Consider the following 19,329-nt stretch of genomic DNA (forward strand, 5'->3'; position numbering starts at 1 on the left):
GGTTATCAGTCCCATAGCCATTGTAGGCTTCGTCAGTAATGCTCTTGAGATACTGTGAATTCTCCTTGTGCAGTAATGTTTTATTAGACTCCTCCTGAGTTTGTCGCATTGTATGATAGTTTCTGATGACTTCATATAAGCCTCCCATTTCTTTCCATTTTCTCCTTGTAACTAATATTCTTAAGATGTTTACTTAGTATAAGATACAACTTCTGCAAGGCTTTCTCACCCCCAACATTTATACTTTCTACCTTTTACTTTTCCTGTCTTTTTCATTCTCTGGGACCTTCTACTTAGGAACCTGTCACTGATGTTTCAAGGCACTGGTGTACTTGAGAAATAATTCTGGGAATATCTTTGCTGTGTAAATGTCTGTCTAAGTGTCTAGACTTGCACTATACTTGCAGTCCATATTTAAATTGTTTAAAACTTAACCTGGGACTTAAGGGTGACAGCATAGGTGGAAAATAAAATCTATTCTCAGCCAGCTCTTCTTTGAGCATTAGCCAGAGTTGAATGTATGCTGTCATTAAAGAGATTTTCTCAAGTAGTCTTTTGTGTGTGCAGTGCTTTCTCCCTGGGAAGGCATATTCATTCTAGGAGAGCTGCATCTTTGGCCTTTTATAAAAATGTTTCTGAGAAAAGCTGTTTACCCAGGCACCTTGACCCCAGTCTGTTGTTCCCCAGGGCAGTGACCTTGCTTTCTTCCTGATTAAACATCTTAAATTCTTTAGTTAAATACTGTATCACAACAGAGTTTTAAAATTACTCATTTGTGTGTGAACTGTTCATTTCAGTAACAGAAAAAAGATTTGCACGTGAAGCATGGCTTCTGCCTTCAGACTAGAACAGGAGGAACAGTTTACAGTGTAGCCTGCACAGTGAAACAGGATAGGCAATAACTAGACCACAGACTAAATGTAAGGGAGTCATCTGCAGAGCCACCGCTATGAAGAAAGACCTGATTCAAGCAGGGTGAGTAATTTTGTAATTTCCCAGCATGTATTAATTCATGTATGTGAAGGAAAACAGACTAGACTGGGGAGGGCTGTATAATTTGGGTAGATTAGGTAAGTCAGTGACTATTGACTTACCAATGAGGAGACTGTCCTATGAAGAGATATACAATCTTTGTTGACGTAGTTAAGTCAGCTCAGAAATGTGAGACACAAACCATTGACTGTAGCTGTGTTTGTCAGATTACAGATCTTAGAAGCTAACATTGCATACAGGGACAAGGTCGAACACTATCTTATTAATACCATCCCCTCTACCAGGGAGGTATACTCTATTTCAAAGTCAGTATACTTATGTGTTTTTCAATTTTGCTTATCTTTCTAAAAAGTCAATTGTTGCTATTACTTTTTTTTTTTAAAGATTTATTTATTTATTTTATATATGTGAGTACACTGTAGCTGTCTTCAGATACACCAGAAGAGGGCATCAGATCTTATTACAGATGGTTGTGAGCCACCATGTGGTTGCTGGGACTTGAACTCAGGACCTCTGGGAGAGCAGTCAGTGCTCTTACCCACTGAGCCATCTCTCCAGACCCCTGGTATTACTTTTTAAACTTCATTTCTTTATGTACCACTGCTCTAATCTCTTGTTTCTACTCTCCAGTGTTTCCCGGTCATTAAGAATTCCATTCCTTTTGCTCAAGTGCTTTCATATTTGTTTCTGATTAGAGCAACATCTCCTGTAGCTCAGCCGTTCTGGGAAGGGCAAGGTGGGGGGAAGGAAGGGCCTGTAAAAAGCTCCTCCTTGGTAGTGGAAAGCTGTGGTGCTTATCAGTCTCCATTGTTCACACACAGGAGTACAGTAGGAAGACAGATTGGAAAACTAAAAGTTTGGTTTCTAGAAATTCTGAACCTTACATTCCATATTCAGGGGTTTTTTATGACAAATTTTATGAATAGTTTTGGAAGTGGAAGAAAGGATGTGATGGGATCATCCTTCAGCTGTGCTTGATTAGAATCTTTTTACCTTTCTACTACAACCATCTACCCTGGCATGATTCAGGGAAATTCACTTTCAGTACAAAAGGAGTTTGTGAGATGCAGACTTTTCCTAGGTAGGGATGGGATGCATAGGACAGCGTCCCCATCTTGTGCTATAATCCATGTGGCTGGAAGCAGACATTAAATTATTCTTCAACACTGTTTTGTATGTATGCTTCAGTGGGGATGGGTTTGCCTGAAACCACAAGGGGGCAGTGGGAGCTGCAGAGCCATAGCCTACCTTTCTAATCATTCTCTAGAGCATGGGGTCTCTCTGTTTGGAAGAGAGATCAGTAGTAGCTGGGGGAGGGGGGGGTCAGAAATATAACAGTTTAGGGGTCCCTTTGAGTTGTTTCTGGAGGGATTGTGAAATCTGTGTATTAAATTTGTATACTTTACAAGAAAGTTGTATCTGCTAGTACTAGCCAGGCTGCCATTGTTCTTGCTCCCTGACTTCAAAAAAATCCCTGGCTCAACTATCAAGAGTGTACTTTTCTGACAAATTGTTCCTCAATATTTTCTACATCAAAGTGGCTTGAAAAACATCTTAACCTAACTTTACTTACAGTCTGCATTTGCAAACTCACTGTAAAGTCGGTGATTATTAGTAACAATCTACGCCCCTAAGTTCTTTCTGAGGGTGTTAGTTGAATCATTAATTCATTCTCATAGCAATACTTGAAAAAGATCAATGACTATTAATGCGAATGCCAAGGACACTGCCCAGTGAGGGGATGGAAACCCCCTTAGAGTTGTCATATAACTCATAGATTAGGAGGGACGTGATGACCACAAAGACAACAAGCAGAACGAAACTTCATAAGTGCATGAAATCCTTAAGATGCAATCCTATGCATCATGTGTCTCTCTAAGGCACACCCATCATGGTTGTGCTAACCAATGGGCCATACTCTGTGAGTTCTAAAGCTGTTTGCTATTCCTCTCACATGGGCCTTGACAGAAGATAGCCTCAGAACTCCTGAACTTGGAATGATGGGTAGTTGTGAGCCCCATGTAAGTAACTGCAAGACCAGCAAGTGCTCTTCACTGCTGAGCCATCTCTCCCGCCCTGTGTTGCCTATTCACGGTCAACATTCACATTGCTAATATCTTCATCTGTCCATTTGTAACTCTTTAGACATGCATTCCCTTTTAGTAAGATCTTATTAATATTATAGTTTAACCTGGGGTACTTCAGGTTTCTGCAAGAAGATACAGAACTAAAGTGAATGTATAATTCTTTGTATAAGTGAGGTCTTTTCCCTTCCTTCCCTTCTCTGAGAGGGTAGGGACCTACCTGAGTATCTCCCTACCCTGGCTCATCAAGGCTCCACCAGAATAGGCACATCCTCTCCCACAAAGCAGCCTGTTGTAGAACTGAGAGCCTCTGCTTCAGTTGTTGTGGTGCCACATGGAGACTGAGCTTCACCTGTGCTATATATGTGCCAGGGGCCTTGTTCCAGCCTGTGTGGGTTCTGTGGTTGGTGGCTCAGTCTCTGTGAGTTCCCAGAGGTCCAAGTTAGGTGACTCTGTTGGTCCTCCTGTGGGGTTCCCATCTGCATCCTGAGCCTTCAATCCTAGCCCCCAACTCTTTCCTAAGACTCCTCTACCTCCACCCAATGTTTAGCTGTGGCTATCCGCATCTGTTTCAGTCAGCTGCTGAGTAGAGCAGTTATCTTAGGCTCCTGCTGCAAGCCTAGCAGAATATCATTAATAAGGTCAGGGATCGGTGTTTGCCCATGGGATGGGTTTCAACTTAGGCTGGTTAGTGGTGGGTTATTCCTTCAGACTCTGCTCCTTTTTTGTCCCTGCATTTCTTTTAGACAGGGCATATTTTGGGGTTAAACTTTTTTTTTTTTTGTTTTGTTTTTTGGTTCTTTTTTTTCGGAGCTGGGGACTGAACCCAGGGCCTTGCGCTTCCTAGGTAAGCGCTCTACCACTGACCTAAATCCCCAGCCCCGGGGTTAAATGTTTTGTAGGTGGGTTGGTGTCCTTATTCCTCAGGCATTCCTCAGGTGGCCTCTTCAGATTCCTTTTCCCCACTATTAAGGCATTTCAACCACCTTCATTGGCTCCTGGGATTCTCCCCAATCTCAGGTCTCTGGGACTTGATAAAGATTCCCCCAACTCTCCCACTCCCTGCAGCTGCAGATTTCTATTCATTCTCCTGGCCCTCTGTGTCTCTTTCCGTCTATAAACACACCTGATCCTGCCCCCCATTCCCCCTCCCCCTCCTTTCTTCCACCCACTTCCCTCTCTTCCTCTGCCTCCTATGACGACTTCGTTCTCCCTTCTAAGTGAGATTCAAGCATCCTCATTTTGACCCTCCTTTTTTAACTTCTTTGGGTCAGAGGGTATATCCTGGGTATCCTGTACTTTATGGCTAATATCCACTTATCAGTGAGTACATCTGTTGGATCTAGGTTAACTCATTCACGATGATATTTTCTACTTTCATCCATTTGCATTCAAATTTCATGATGTCCTCTTTTTTTAAAAGATGAGTGGTATTCCATTGTGTAAATGAACCACATTTTCTGTATCCATTCTTTGGTAAAGAGGCATCTAGGTTGTTTCCTGGTTAGGGCAATTACAAATAAAACTGCTATGAACATAGTTGAGCAAGTGTCCTTGTGGTATTGTACAGAATCTTTTGGGAGTCGTATAGCTGGGTCTTCAGGTAGAACTATTTCCAATTTTGGAAACTGCCAGATTGATTTCCAGAGTGATTGTACATTTGCAATCCCACAAGTAATGGAGCATTGTTCCCCTTGCTCTGTATCCTTGCCAGCATGTGCTGTAGCTTGAGTTTTTGATCTTAGCCATTCTGATGGGTGTGAGGTGGAATCTAAGGGTTGTTTTGATTTGCCTTTCCCTGATGACTGTGGATCTTGAGCATTTCTTTAAGTGCTTCTTGGCCATTTTAGATTCCTTTGTTGAGAATTCTGTTTAGCTCTGTACCCAATTTTTTAATTGTGTTATTTGGTTTGTTGATGGTTTTAGGTCTTTCTATCTTTTGGATATATTTTTTATATTTTTGACCCTCTGTCAAATGTACAGGTAATGAAGATCTTTTCCAAATCTGTAGGCCATTTTGTCTTACTGATAGTGTCTTTTGCCTTCCGGAAACTTTCAGTTTCATTAAGTCCTGTGATCTTAGATCCTGAGCCTCTGGTGTTCTCATTTAGAATTTGTCTCCTGTACCAAGGCATTCAATGCTATTTCCCATTTTTCTTTCTCTGAGATTTAGTGTATCTAGTTTTATGTTGAGATCCTTGGTCCACCTGGACTTGAGCTTTATGCAGGGTGATAATTATGGATCTATTTGCATTCTTCTACTTGCAGATATCCAGTTAGACCAGCACCGTTTGTTGAAGATGTTCTCCCTTTACCATTATATGGTTTGGCTTTTTTGTCAAAAATGAAGTGTCCATAGGTGTATGGGTTTATTTCTTGGTCTTCAATTTGATTCCATTGATCAATCTGTTTGTTTCTGTACCAATATCATGCAGTTTTTACCACTATTGCTCTTTAGTACAGCTTGAAGTCAAGGATGATGATTCCCTCTTTTTTGTTTAGGATTGTCTTGGTTATCTTGGGTTTTTTATTTTTCCATATGAAGTTGAGAATTGCTCTTTCAAGGTCTGTAAAATATTCTGTTGGGATGTTGATGGGGATTGCATTGAATCTGTAGATTGCTTTTGGTGAGATGGCCATTTTCACAATGTTAATTCTACCAATCCAAGAGCATGGGTGATCTTTCTATTTTCTGCTATCTTTTTCAACTTTTTTTTCTTCTTCAGGGACTTGAAGTTCTTATCATACAGAGTTACATCAAGATATTTTATATTATTTATGGTCATAGTGAAGGACATTGTTTCCCTAATTTCTTTCTCTGCTCTTTTATCATTTGTATAAAAATGCTGATTTCTTTGACTTTATTTTGTAGTCAGTAACTTTACTAAAGGTATTTATCTGCTGTAAAGGTTCCCTGGTAGAATTTTGGGAGTTACTTATGTATATCATCATATTAACCATGACTTATTCTTTTCCAATTTGTATCCACTTGATCTCCTTTGTTGTCTTATTCCTCTGACTGGAACGTCAAGTATGATAGTGAATGGAAAGGGAGAGAATGGGCAGCCTTGTTTTCTCCTTGACTTTAGTGGAATTGCTTCAAGTTTCTTTTCACTTAATTTCATATTGAATATTGGCTTTCTGTATATTATTGCTTTTATTATGTTTAGGTATGTGCCTTGCAACCCTGATCTCTCTAAGACTTTTAACACGAAGGGGTATTATTAGATTTTATCAAAGTTTTTTCAGCATCTAATGAAATGATCATGTGATTTTTTTTCTCCTTTCAGTTTGTTTATGTGGTGGATTATGTTGATGGTTTTTCATATACTGAACCATCCCTGCATCCCTGGGATGAAGCCTACTTGAGCATGGAGAATGATTTTTTCGACCTGTTCCTGGGTTTGGCTTACCACAATTTTATTGAGTACTATTCTGTCAATGTTTATAAGCAAAGTTGATCTGAAATTCTCTTTCTCTGTTGAGTCTTTGTGCAGTTTAGGCATTAGAATCACTGTGGCTTCACAGAATGAATTTTGCAATATTTCTGTTTCTATTTATGGAATAGCTGGAGGAGTATTGGTATTATCTCATCTTTCAAAGTCTGTTAGAATTCTACACTAAAATCATCTGGCTCTGGGCTGGTTTTGGTTGGGAGGGTTTTAATGACTATTTCCATTTCCTTAAGGGTTATGGGTCTGTTTATATAGTTTACCTGATCTTGATTTAACTTTGGTACATGGTATCTCTCTAGAAAATCATCCATTTTATTTACATTTTCCAGTTTTGTACAATACGGACTTTTGAAGTATGACCTAATGAATTTTTTAATTTCTTCAGTTTCTGCTGTGATGCCTCCTTTTTTAGTTCTGATTTCATTAATTTGAATACTGTCTCTATGTCTTTTAGTTAGTTTAGGTCAGGGTTTGTCTACCTAATTGATTTTTCTCAAAGAACCAGCTCTTCATGTTGCTGATTCTTTGTATTGTTTTCTTTGATTCTAGTTGATTGTTTTCAGCCTGAGTTTGATTATTTCCTGCTGTGTACTCCTCTTGGGTTTGTTTGCTTCTTTTCGTTCAGGTGTGCTGTTACATTTCTAGTATGAGATCTCTTCAATTTCTTTATAAAGAGACTTAGTGGTATGAAGTTTTCCTCTTAGTGTTGCTTTCATCATGTCCAAGAAGTTTCAGTATGTTCTGCCTTCATTTTCATTGTATTCTAGAAAGTCTTTAATTTCTTTATTTCTTCCCTGACTAATTAATCATTGAGTAAAGAGTTATTCATTTTCTATGGCTATGTGGGCTTTCTGTTGTTTCTGTTGTTGAAGTCCAGCCTTAAACCATGGTGATCTGATAGAATGCATGGGGTTATTTCAATGTTCTTGGATCTGTTGAGGCTTCACTATATGGAGAGGGTTCTGTGATATGCTGAGAATAAGGCATATTCTTTTGTTTTGGGATGAAGGATTCTGTTGATATTTGTTAAATCGATGTGGTTCATAACATAATTCTTTCTGTTTAGTTTCTGTTTTGATGACCTGTTCATTGGTGAAAATGGGGTGTTGAAGTCCTCCACTATTATTGTGTGTGGTTCACTATGTGTTCTGAGCTTTAATAATAATAATTCTTTACGAATATGGGTGTTCTTGCATTTGTGTCATGGATGTTCAGAATTAAGATATCATCTTGGTGGATTTTTCCTTTCATGAGTATGAAGTGTCCTTCCCCATTTCTTTTGATAACTTTTGGTTGAAGGTCTATTAGATATTAGAATAGCTATTCCAGTTTGATTCCTGGGTCTGTTTGCTTGGAAGAACCTTTCTCCAGCTCTTTACACTGAAGTAGTGTCTAACTTGTTGTTCAAGTGTGTTTCTTGCATGCAACAGAATGATGGATCCTGTTTATGAATCCAGTCTGTTAGCCTGTGTCTTTTTATTGAGGAATTGTGTACATTGATATTGACACATTAATAACCAATGTTTCTTAGTTCCTATTATTTTGATATTGGAGGTGGTATGTAAGTTTGTATGTTTTGGTTTTGTATGTAAGTTTGTATGTTTTGGTTTTGCTGTGAGATGATTAATTTCTTGTGTTTTGTTGGATATAGTTACCCTCCTTGTGTTGGTGTTCTCCTTCTTGTATCCTCTGTAGGGCTGGATTAGTAGAAAGATACTGCTTAAATTTGGTTTTGTCAGAGAATATCTTTGTTTCTCCATCTATTGAGATTGAAAGTTTTGATGGTTATAGTAGGCTTGCATCTGTGGTATCTTAGGGTCTGCGAGACATCTCTCCAGGATTTCCTGGCTTTTAGAGTCTTTGTTTAGAAGTCATGTATAATTATGATCGGTCTGCCTTTGTGTGTTACTTGGTCTTTGTCCCTTGCAGCTTTTAATATTCATTCTTTGCTCTGTACATTAAGTGTTTTAATTATTATGTGGTGGAAGGATTTTCTTTTCTAGTCTAATCTATTTGGTGTTCTGTAAGCTTCTCTTTAAGTCAGGCATCTCTTTAGGTTAGGGAAGTTTTCTTCTATGATCTTGTTGAAGATGTTTTCTGGCCCATTGTACTGGGAATCCTCGCCCTCTTCTATTCCTATTATTCTTAGGCTTGATCTTTTCATAGTGTCCCAAATTTCCTAGATGTTTTGAGTTAGGAATTTTTTACATTTGGCATTTATTGTAACTGATGCATCAATTTCTTCTATGGTATCTTCTATGCATGAGATTCTCTCTTCCATGTCTTGTATTCTTTTGGTGATGGCTGCATCTGTAGTTCCTGTATTCTTTCCTAGGTTTTCCATCTCCAGGGTTGCCTCTATTTGCATTTTGTTTATTGCTTACATTTTCATTTTTAGATCATAGACCATTTTATTCATATCCTTTGCCTGTTTGGTTGTATTTTTTGTATATAATGGTATTTATTTGTTTCCTCTTTAAGTGCTTCTACCTGTTTGATTATGTTTTCCTGCATTACTTTAAAGGAATTATTTATTTTCTTTAAAGGCCTCTATCATCTTTATGAGATGGGGTTTAAAGTTATAGTCTTGCTCTTCAGGTGTGTTAGGGTATCCAGGGCTTACTGTAATAGAGTGCTGGGTTCTGATGGTGCCATATTACATTGGCTTCTCTTAATTAATTGTGCTTGCTTTTAGCCATCTGGTTTTCACTGGTGTTGACTGGTCTGGTTATCTGGGTTGGAGCAGGCCTCCTGGGAGGTAGGTAGAGCTGTGTATCCAGGGTCTGAGCAGGCCTTCTGGGAGGCAGGCAGAGCCATACAGTGGGGTGCAGTATAGTGCACCAATCCTCACTTCAGGTATAGGTGCTGACCAGAAGGTGGATGGAGCTCCCACAGGGCAGGGCATAGCCCATGACTAGTGGGCTTCCTAGGGTTCCAGCAGGTGGAGGTTGGGGGATTTCCTATGTGTGTGTCTCAGGTTAGAGAAGACCTCTTAGGAGGCAGGTGGTATTGTGGGATGGGTCACAGTGCACCAATCCACGACTGCTGAGTCATTGCACAGACCATGCTGGCATCCAAATCAATGAGATACACCTGCTTCTGCCTCCTGAGTGTTGGAATTAAAGTCATGAGCCAATACACCCAGATTACCCATCATTTTTTGCAATTAGTATTTGTTCATACAATTTCCCTAATGTGTACCTAGTACTGTTGATCTGCTTGCCCCCCCCCCTCTGTGTGTGTGTGTGTGTGTGTGTGTGTGTGTGTGTGTGTGTGTGTGTGTGTGTGTATGTATTAATTGGCATTTCTTTTGCAAGGCTACATCCTACTCAAAGAGCAAGGAAATGACAGAGATGAACCTCATTTAGTTTTCTTCTTCTTCTTTTTTTTTTTTTCTTCTTTTTTTCGGACCTGGGGACCGAACCCAGGGCCTTGTGATTGCTAGGCAAGCGCTCTACAACTGAGCTAAATCCCCAACCCCATTTAGTTTTCTTCTAAAATGACCTGGGAATTATATAAGACTTCTGCTTAGGAAATAAGGGGGGGATACATCAGAAGTAAATTGACTATATTGTTATTGAAGTATACATTTATTGTGTTGTCAGTATCATGCTTTCTCTTGTACACTTGGATGAGATATTTTAGAATGCAATGACCTATGAGGATGTGCACGTGAACTTCACTCAGGAAGAGTGGGCTTTGCTGGATCCTTTTCAGAAGAGTCTCTACAAAGATGTGATGTTGGAGACCTACAGGAACCTCACTGCTATAGGTAAGACAGTGAATTTTCTTTCACTCTTTAAAATGAGGGCACTACTGTTTCTTTGGTATTGATGTTTTTCTGTAATATCAATTGAGAATGAAGAATAAAGTGAGTAAGTTAGACATTGTTCTAAGGCTCAGTGAAGATAGTAACTTAAATTTTGCCTAATTTCTAATAATATATCATGCATTTTTCTGGTACTATATTTTAGGTTACAATTGGGAAGATCATGCTATTGAAGAACATTGTCAAAGTCCCAGAAGACATGGAAGGTAATTTTCATGTGCAAGTTGATATGAATATGCCTCTGAAGAAATTTTAATGTGTTGTGGAAGTTTAAAAGAAAAGCAACAGTGTAAAAAAGTACTGTTTTAAGTATATCAGTGATTATTAAGTTCTCACAAAACCATGTACCTCAATATCAGGTATCTGATTTTCGTTTCCAAGGCATTCTTTTAAGAAAGAAACAGTATCTTAACTGATATCACCTTTTGTATCATAGTCCCATTAGAGCTATGCTGAAGAACTGCCAATTTGTTTAGTCTCATACCACTCAGATCGCAAAAGGTTGGTTACACTGAGTAGGTGATAAATATATTTCCAAATCTTATACTTTCCCAATAGTCCATTGTCAAACCTAGGGTTCCTCATATACTTGTAGTAACATTGCTAAGCTTAGTGAGAGGGGCAGTTTATGAGAATCAAGAATGTTGATGTCGAGAAACCTTAATCCCTATACCACATGTCTATGAGGAACATAGTCTGAACGCAATATGTTTTCCCATTTGTTATTTTATTTGTTACTCTTTTTTTAAACAGGTATATCTTATGTCACAATGGATTCAAGCCATATGAGTATAGGGATATTGAAAGAAACAAAGTACCTCTCTTTCTCTCCCAGAAAAATTAGAAGATATATAGTAGCCTCCCCACTTTTAGTAGACTTTCTGAGTATGATACAAGTTTACATTTGGTTAGTTTTCCAACTTCATTGGGAATTCACCCATAAATTCACACTGCAGAAAATCCCTGTGGGTACTAGGAATCTGGAAATTATTCTATTTGCACTGGTCCACTTTCCAAATGTAGTATGGTTCATACTAAAGGAAAATATATGAATGCAATTAGTGTGGTAAAGCTCTGAGTTTTTCCTGTTTTCAAATATGTGATAGACTTCATAGAAAAAGGATGCTATAAATGTAAGCTATGTAATAAATGCTTTTACCATCACAGGTATCTTCAAAGACACAAAACAACCCAAAGGGGGGGAACCATGAATGTAAACAAAGTGATAAAACATTAAGATCTGATTCCTCCTTACCATTAAACTAAATTGTAAAATTAATTCATACAGATAAAAAGATTCATCAGTGTAATGAATGTAGTAAAGCTTTCACATGTGCCAATTATCTTTGCAGGCATAAAAGAAGTCATACTGGAGAGAAAACCTTTGAATATACTCCATGTCGTAAAGCCTTTGCATATCAGAGTCACCCTCAAAGGAATGAAAAAATTCATACTGGAGAGAAACCCTATAAATGTAATCAATGTGGTCAAACCTTTGCACATTACAGTCATCTCCGAATACATAAAAAAACACACACTGGAGAGAAACCCTATGAATGTAACCAGTGTGGTAAAGCCTTTGTATGTCATAATCATCTCCGAATACATAAAAGAATACATACTGGAGAGAAACCCTACAAATGTAATCAATGTGATAAAGCCTTCTCATATCACAATAGTCTCCAAATGCATAAAAGGACACACACTGGAGAGAAACCCTATGAATGTAACCAATGTGGTAAAGCCTTTGTACGTCAAAGTCATCTTCAAAGGCATAAAAGAATTCATACTGCAGAGAAACCTCATGAATGTATTTAATATGGTGAAGACTTTGCACATTTATATAGTCTTCATCATCATAAAAATATTCATACTGGAGAGATTCTACACATGTAAGCAATGTGGTACAGCCTGTGTCTTATGAGTCCACTTAGAACCAATACAACTCCAATACCAAGTCAATGCAGATGACAAGAATTTATTGTAATCAATCTGATCAATCAGGACTGTGGAATATACTCAGGAGCTCACCTGCAACCCATGTTAATAAGGTTTTAATTTTGAAAACCACAAACATCTGTGACAAGTGACAGATACATTTTTCCAACACTCTGCATTTAGGGATAGGGGCTTTCTTTATGTGACTGTACAGTGTCAATGGATATAGAATATAGGTGTTACCATCTAACCAATCATATCCATTTGTTCTTTTGCCATTAGGAATAGTCATGTTTTATGAAAGAAAAGATGAATGACAGAAGCTGTTCAGCTATTGGTAATTCTCCAGCTCCCCTAGAACCTAGGAACTTTAACATAGTTTCATTCCATGATTAAATAGAGTCCAGCAACAAAAAGGCTGTACTTAAAACACGTTTCTTTCGCTTGTTCCCAAAATTTGTATATCATAGTTCTCTACAAATACATGAAAGAACACATCCTGGAGAGAAACACTATGAATATAAGCAGTGTGATAAAGCCTTTTCTGGCAGGGGCCATGCAGGGACCAGAGTATGAGTGTTTCACTGATAGGATTCTCCTGTGGCAAAGCCCATGGTAATCTCTTCCCACTTAACAAAGACCTGGGGTGAATTCAGTAGCCTCTGTGCTTATCATCTAGATCGTGTGTGCTACAAGCTCTCCTTGCTTTTGCTATGTTATTAATACTCAAAAATGTTTGTTTTCACCTTTCAATCATGGGCGAGGCTGGGTTCATGTAGGCTGAAAATTCTATGAGTGATTCTGTGTTTTTCTCAATACTCTTTCAAGGAGTAAAGGCTTCGTCTCTTTTCTTTGCCTCTATTGGTCCTCCAGATGCGACCATTAATCCTGAGTATTTGGGGGCACGTAATCATGTCCTAGAAAAATAGCTACAGTCACACTGAGTAAGCCTGCGGCAGTTGTAGAGAGCAGTGGTTCCTGCTTGCATAAGTGTTCTGAGGACGCTATGCCTGATACACAGAGACTTAAAATGGGGAAGCTGTGGCTGATCAATAGAAACTTAAAAAAGGTTCTTAGAAAGAAGGTATCAAATTGATAGGTGCTTATTAGGAAACATTGCTTGGTACAATGAGCACATCTCTATGTGCAATTAAGAAAGTATTATGACAAAGGGATGCTATTTGATGAATGGACTTATACTCACAACTGTTTAATGTGTTTCACCTTGCATAGCTCAATAACCAGCTACCAGCTGGGTTTGTGCTCATGTCCACAGGATATTTCTGGCTGGATATTTATTTTTGGCTTGCTTTAATTGTGCTTTGTAGTGCAAAATGAGGTTAGGAACTAATTCACCTAGCAGGAGATGGGAAGGGGGAAGAAAAACTACTGGGGGCTTTTACAGTGATGGGGCTTTTATGATGCTGATGTTATGATTTCATTTAAGCAGAACAACCAATGATATCACTGCTCATGGGAACAGGCTTGTGACTGTATAAAGAAAAGTGGGTTGAGCTATTCAGTGCCACTTGGTTGAAAGTCAACCAACAGGCAGTCAAGAGTCTTCACTTTTGCCAAGACCATACATCTATCCTCAGGTTCCAGAACCCCACCAGAGATGGACTCCAGCACTTCTCACAGCACAATTATCTACAAATACATAAACTAATACATCCAGAGAGACAATATATAAATGTCAACAATGTAGTAAAGCCTTTGCATGTAGCAGTAGTCTTACAAAATAGGAGAAAAAGTCAAACTGCAGAGAAATTCCATAAACACAGTCAATGTGGTAAAGTTTCCTAGGATCTTCACACAGGAGTAAAACCTTTAGTGTATGATCAGTCTGTTAAAGCCTTTGCATATCTCAGTAGTCTTTGAAGTCCTGAAAGAACTGATAGAGAAGGAAATCTATGACTATAAAACATTTGGTAAGATCTTTTAAATCACTGCACACACTATTGAAAGATTAAGAGAAATCTCTTTAATGACAGCATACATTCAGCTCTGGCTAATACTCAAATAAGAGCTGGCTGAGAGTAGATTTTATTTTCCTCCTATGCTGTCACCCTTAAGTCTCTTTTAGGTTCAGGCCCCAGGTTAAGTTTTGAACAATTTAAATATGGACTAGGGACCACAAGTGTAGCCACTTAGACAGACATTTACACAGCAAATACTTTCCGAGAATTACTTTATAAGTACACCAGTGCCTTGAAATGATTTCCTTGGTCAAAAGCAATACCGTGTGGAATACCATGCCACTAAATAAGCCATTCTATAAGTCCATGGATGCTGGTTTTGGCAGAAGCATTATGTGCAGGAAAGACAAATTCATAGCCAGAATAAGTATCTACTCCAGTAAGAAGAAAACATTGTCCTTTCCATGGAGGAAGTGGTCCAGTGTAGTCAACCAGCCACCAGGTTGATGGCTGGTCACCTTGAGGAATGGTGTTATATCTGGGGCTCAGTGTTGGTCTCTGCTGTTGGCAGATCTGGCATTCAGCTGCAGCTGCAGCCAGGTCAGCCTTGGTGAATGGAAGTCCGTGTTGTTGAGTCCAAGCATAACCTCCATCTTGGCCACCATGGCCACTTGGTTCCTGTCCCCATTGACCAATGAGAGGATTGGCAGGTAAAAGAGTCTGACTGTCCACAGAACATGTCATCTTATCTAGTTGATTATTGAATTCCTCCTCAGCTGAAATCACCCTCTGGTGAGCATTTACATGGCACACAAATATCTTTGCCCATTTGGAGAGATCCATCCACATACTTCTCCAGATGTCTTTCTCACCAATTTTCCAAATGTGATCTTTCCAAGTCCCTGACCATCCAGCCAAACCATTGGCTACAGCCCATGTGTCAGTGAACAATCATGTACATCTGGCCATTTCTTCTTTCGCACAAACTGTAATACCAGGTGTACTGCCCGAAGTTCTGCCCATTGTGAAGATCTTCCTTCACCTGTATCTTTCAGGGTTGTCCCGGAAAGGGGTTGTAATTCTGCAGTTGTCCACTTCCGGATGGTGCCTGCATAACATGCAGAGGCGGCAGTAAACCAGGTCCTAGTCTTCTTCAGTCAGCCAATCATAGAGCACACCCCCATAAGGCTATAAGTGCATGCTTAGCAGCAGATGGCATTGTAACAAGAGTAGAAACCATAGGCATTTGGGCAACTTCTTCATGTAATTTGCTTGTGCCTTAAAGAACTGCTCAGGCCCAATCACATATACACCACTTCTATTTGATACCAGACCGCTGCTGTCCATGTCCTACTTTCTCACTTGGAGAGTCTGATAACACCCAGCTCATGATGGGCAGTTCAGGTCACATGGTAACTTGGTGTCCCATTGCGAAATGTTCAGTTTTTACTAAGACCTAACAGCAGGCCCAGAGCTGTTGTCTGCGGATGATGGTATAGCTTTGCTCCAAAATACCAAAGGTATCTTCTGTGATCCATCTACAGAGGCCAGCCAGAGGTTCCAAACGGCAACTCTATCTGCCACAAAAACCTCGAGTATCATATGGTTTGCTGGATCATATGGTCCAAGTAGTAGGGCAGCCTGGACCTGTTGAAGAGCTTTCTGTTCCAGGCCCCATAAAAGGCCGTTGGCTTTCCTAGTCACTTGGTAAATGTGCCTGAGTAACACACCCAAGTGAGGAATGTGCTGTGTCCAGAATGTAAATACACCCACTAAATGTGCTTCTCCTCCTATTGATGCCAGACAATGCAATCCTCTGCTACATATGTGTGGCTGGAACCATGGGTCCCTCCTTGTGTACTCTTTGGTTGGTGGTTTAGTGCCTGAGAACTCTGAGGTCTGGTTTGTCAATATTGTTGTCCTTCCTATGGGGTTGCAAACCCCTTCAGCACCTTCAGTCTTTTCTCTAACTCCTCCAATGGGGTCTGCATGATCAGTCCAATGGTTAGCTGCAGACATCCTCATATGTATCAGTAGGGCTTTAGCAGAGCCTCTCAGAGACATCCATATCAGGCTCTTGTCAGCAAGCACTTCTTGGCAACAACAATAGTGACTTGGTTTGGTGGCTGAATATGGGATGGATCCCCTGGTAGGACAGTCTCTGGATGACCTTTCCTTCAGTCCCTGCTCTACTCTTTGTCCCTGTATTTCCTCTTGTGAGTACTTTGTTCCCCCTTCAAAGAAGACTGAAGCATCCACATTTTGGTCTTTCTTCTTCTTGAACTTCATATGGTCTGTGAGTTTGAATGCCAACTTCTAAGTATATCTATCCCAATTATACATTCTGGAACAGGGGATATGACCACAGGATGTGTCAGGGACCTATTGGACCTACTGTGAGTTGAGCATCAGTCAAACCTCAATTAAACCCCTGTCCTCCATAAGCCCCTACTTTAACTGGAGGGCCACAGTATTTTTTGGGATCTGCTGGGATCAGAACCAGTATCCGATAGACCCCAGAAAGCCTGATTATTTCCTTTCCCCAGTGTACAGTTACCCTTGTAAAAGGCTGTAGGTCTCGCTGGAGAAGAACTGGAAAGAGGCTAATAGCAAAATTTTAGGTGTCTTATCAAGATCCTTCCTCTGGGGAACCTGGCCACCCCTTCATTAAAGGGGTTCTGGGTCTGCAAACCGACTCAAGTCTGGAAATTGATTCACTGGCCAAGATTGCCTTTTGCCAGGATCCAATGTAGCCTCTCTTTCATTTCATTTGTTTGAGAATTTGTCTGCTTATAGAGATAAAACAGATATGCAGTAAGCTTCTTATCTATTTCAGGTCTTAAAACACCATGTCTGATTAGGCACTACCAAAGGTCCGAACGAGTTATGCCATTGTACATTTCTCCTCTCCTGTGCTGATCATTACAGGCTATGTCATTATAAACGTTGTTTGTCTACTCTGTCTATTATAATAACTACGATCACCTTGTCTCTGGTGATTCAATGCTGCCACCTGGCCCTTGTTACCTTATGGCCAGGTGGCAGCATTGAATTTAATTCATCTAATTCGGCAACATCTACAACCCTAAGGTCTGGCACACAGAAAAGGGCAAGAACAACACTTTTCAAATGGTTGGTGCCCCTCTCACCAGATTGCATCTTATAGGATTCGTGAAGGCCATATCTTCTGGGCCTTCCCATTGTGGAGGATTAGGTTTTACCCAACCTATCTACTCTGGCATTGCAATTTCCCTGAGCCTTGTGACTTCATCTGGGTTCAGGTAAACTGCAGCTACTTCTCACCTGGTAGGTCTGAGACAAGCCTGGGAGAAAAGCAGGAAACAGGACAAACACTGTGGAGCACAGTTGTTAGCTGGGACATCTTCCTCAATGGAAAAGTGGAAAAACAAAACAAAAACCACACATGCACACACGGCTATATTACCAAAGATTCTGTTAATGAACAGAACTGATAGAATGAATCTCTGTATGCATGTTAAAAGCGGATTTACTAGAATGTCTCACTAACAGTGGCTGTCTTCCAATGGAAAGTTGAAGAATCCAATGTGCTTAAGTCTATGTGGCTGGATGTCTGTCTGTCTTCTCTATATACCAGAGTTTCAAAGAAGTAGCCTTTTTAATGCCAGAAAAAGAAAAGAAAAGAGAGAAAGAAGAAAAGGCAAGAAAGAACTTGCTAGCCCGAGGTAACGTAAGTAGACAAAGAGAATGAGCTACCATCTTCAGTGTTCTTTATATATGTAAGCTGCCACCCGAAGCTTTGGCCTAGAGAAAAGGTGGATCTTAACAACTCAAAAAATCTAGATTAAAGAAGGGTTTTCACGTTTCAAAAGCTATAATTAAGAGTAATCCCCCCCCCCCACAGTACCTAAACTCTTTCAGTTTCAGTTAATTCCACATGTAGTCAGTTTGAATACAAGGAATAGCCATCATGTAAGACAAGACAGAAGAACTGAGAAAGATTCCCCACCCACCCACCCCCTGTTGCAGGCAGGGAGAGAACAGGAAGTCATTTCCAAAGCAATGACTTCCTTCAAGAAAATAAGCCCTGGGATTTTACTGAAGGAATCTGGCTATGTTCATATATAGGTTTCCCTACCCCTATATATGTCACATTAGTTCTGTGTGTGAATGTGTGCTTATCTTCCCACTGAAGAGGATGTGCTGGCTAACACTAGTGTTCCTCAAGGTTTGTCTCCCAGGGTTCCAGTACCTACCAGTGAAAACTAGCTGCAGTTTACCTAAGCCCAGCACGAAGGATTCAACCCAAGCCAAATTAGAGTGTTTGCAGGTTTATTGGGGGCAATTCTCTAGTGGGCTCACTGTTCCCAAGGATAGAGTTCACTAGTCCCAAAGAGGTCAGAAAAGTCGATATGGGGAGTAAGGATAACAAAGGGTGGGGAGAAAGAGAGAAAGAGCGAGCAAGGCAAGCAGGGAGAGAAAAATGAAGTAATGGGGGGTGGTGAGAGGGAAGGTGGAGGGAACAGAGGGAAGGATGGAAAGGGGAGGGGGAGGGAGAGTTGGAGAAACAGAAAGACAGAGTACAAAATTTCTGGATTATATAGGAAGAGCTCTGGGGAAGGGAAAACTCGGCCCCCGTGCTGTAAAGTTCAAGGTACAAGGTGGGGTATGCCAGACACGCCCTGTTGCAGGTGGGGACTGAGGAGTGCTGGGAGAACCTGGAGGCCCAGACAGCTTTGGTGTGTTAAATATATGAAGGTCAGCTGATTGTCAGGTCTGAATCCCAACAGCCACAAAGCAAAACTCTTGTTTTCTCAAATCTCCCTTTAATTGTTAATATCTTGGGCACCCTTCCACTTGTGGGACAGATTAATAACCCCACTGCAAGTTGAGTACCAGGGGTTATGCAAGCTGTATACTTTGATTCCAGGAGGCGGAAGGGAAAGAGACTACTGAATGTTGTGAGCTGAGTGCAGGTTGAAGTGAGGACCGGGTGAGCACAGGGTCACCGCCCACTAAAGGGAGGAGCAAGCGGCTGGGCAGTGGTAGTTGGCGAGGTGGGTCCTTCCTAGGGCTGGGCGGGGAGACAGATGAGCACGCTATTGGAGGACAGGCACAAGTGCTACTGATAT

General features: G+C 40.3%; 1 protein-coding gene across 1 annotated transcript; it reads left to right on the forward strand.

Moving 5' to 3' along the window:
* Positions 1 to 6,927: 6,927 nt before the first annotated feature.
* Positions 6,928 to 13,156, forward strand: LOC148003914 (uncharacterized). Its single transcript, XM_087569082.1, has 3 exons — positions 6,928 to 10,304; positions 10,507 to 10,567; positions 11,714 to 13,156. The coding sequence occupies exons 1-3, from the start codon at positions 10,184 to 10,186 to the stop codon at positions 12,177 to 12,179; spliced, it is 648 nt and encodes a 215-aa protein (XP_087425208.1). The 5' UTR covers positions 6,928 to 10,183; the 3' UTR covers positions 12,180 to 13,156.
* Positions 13,157 to 19,329: the final 6,173 nt, after the last annotated feature.

This window comes from Rattus norvegicus, chromosome 9 (assembly GCF_021556685.1).
Source record: "Rattus norvegicus strain SHRSP/BbbUtx chromosome 9, alternate assembly SHRSP_T2T, whole genome shotgun sequence".
Taxonomy (NCBI): domain Eukaryota; kingdom Metazoa; phylum Chordata; class Mammalia; order Rodentia; family Muridae; genus Rattus; species Rattus norvegicus.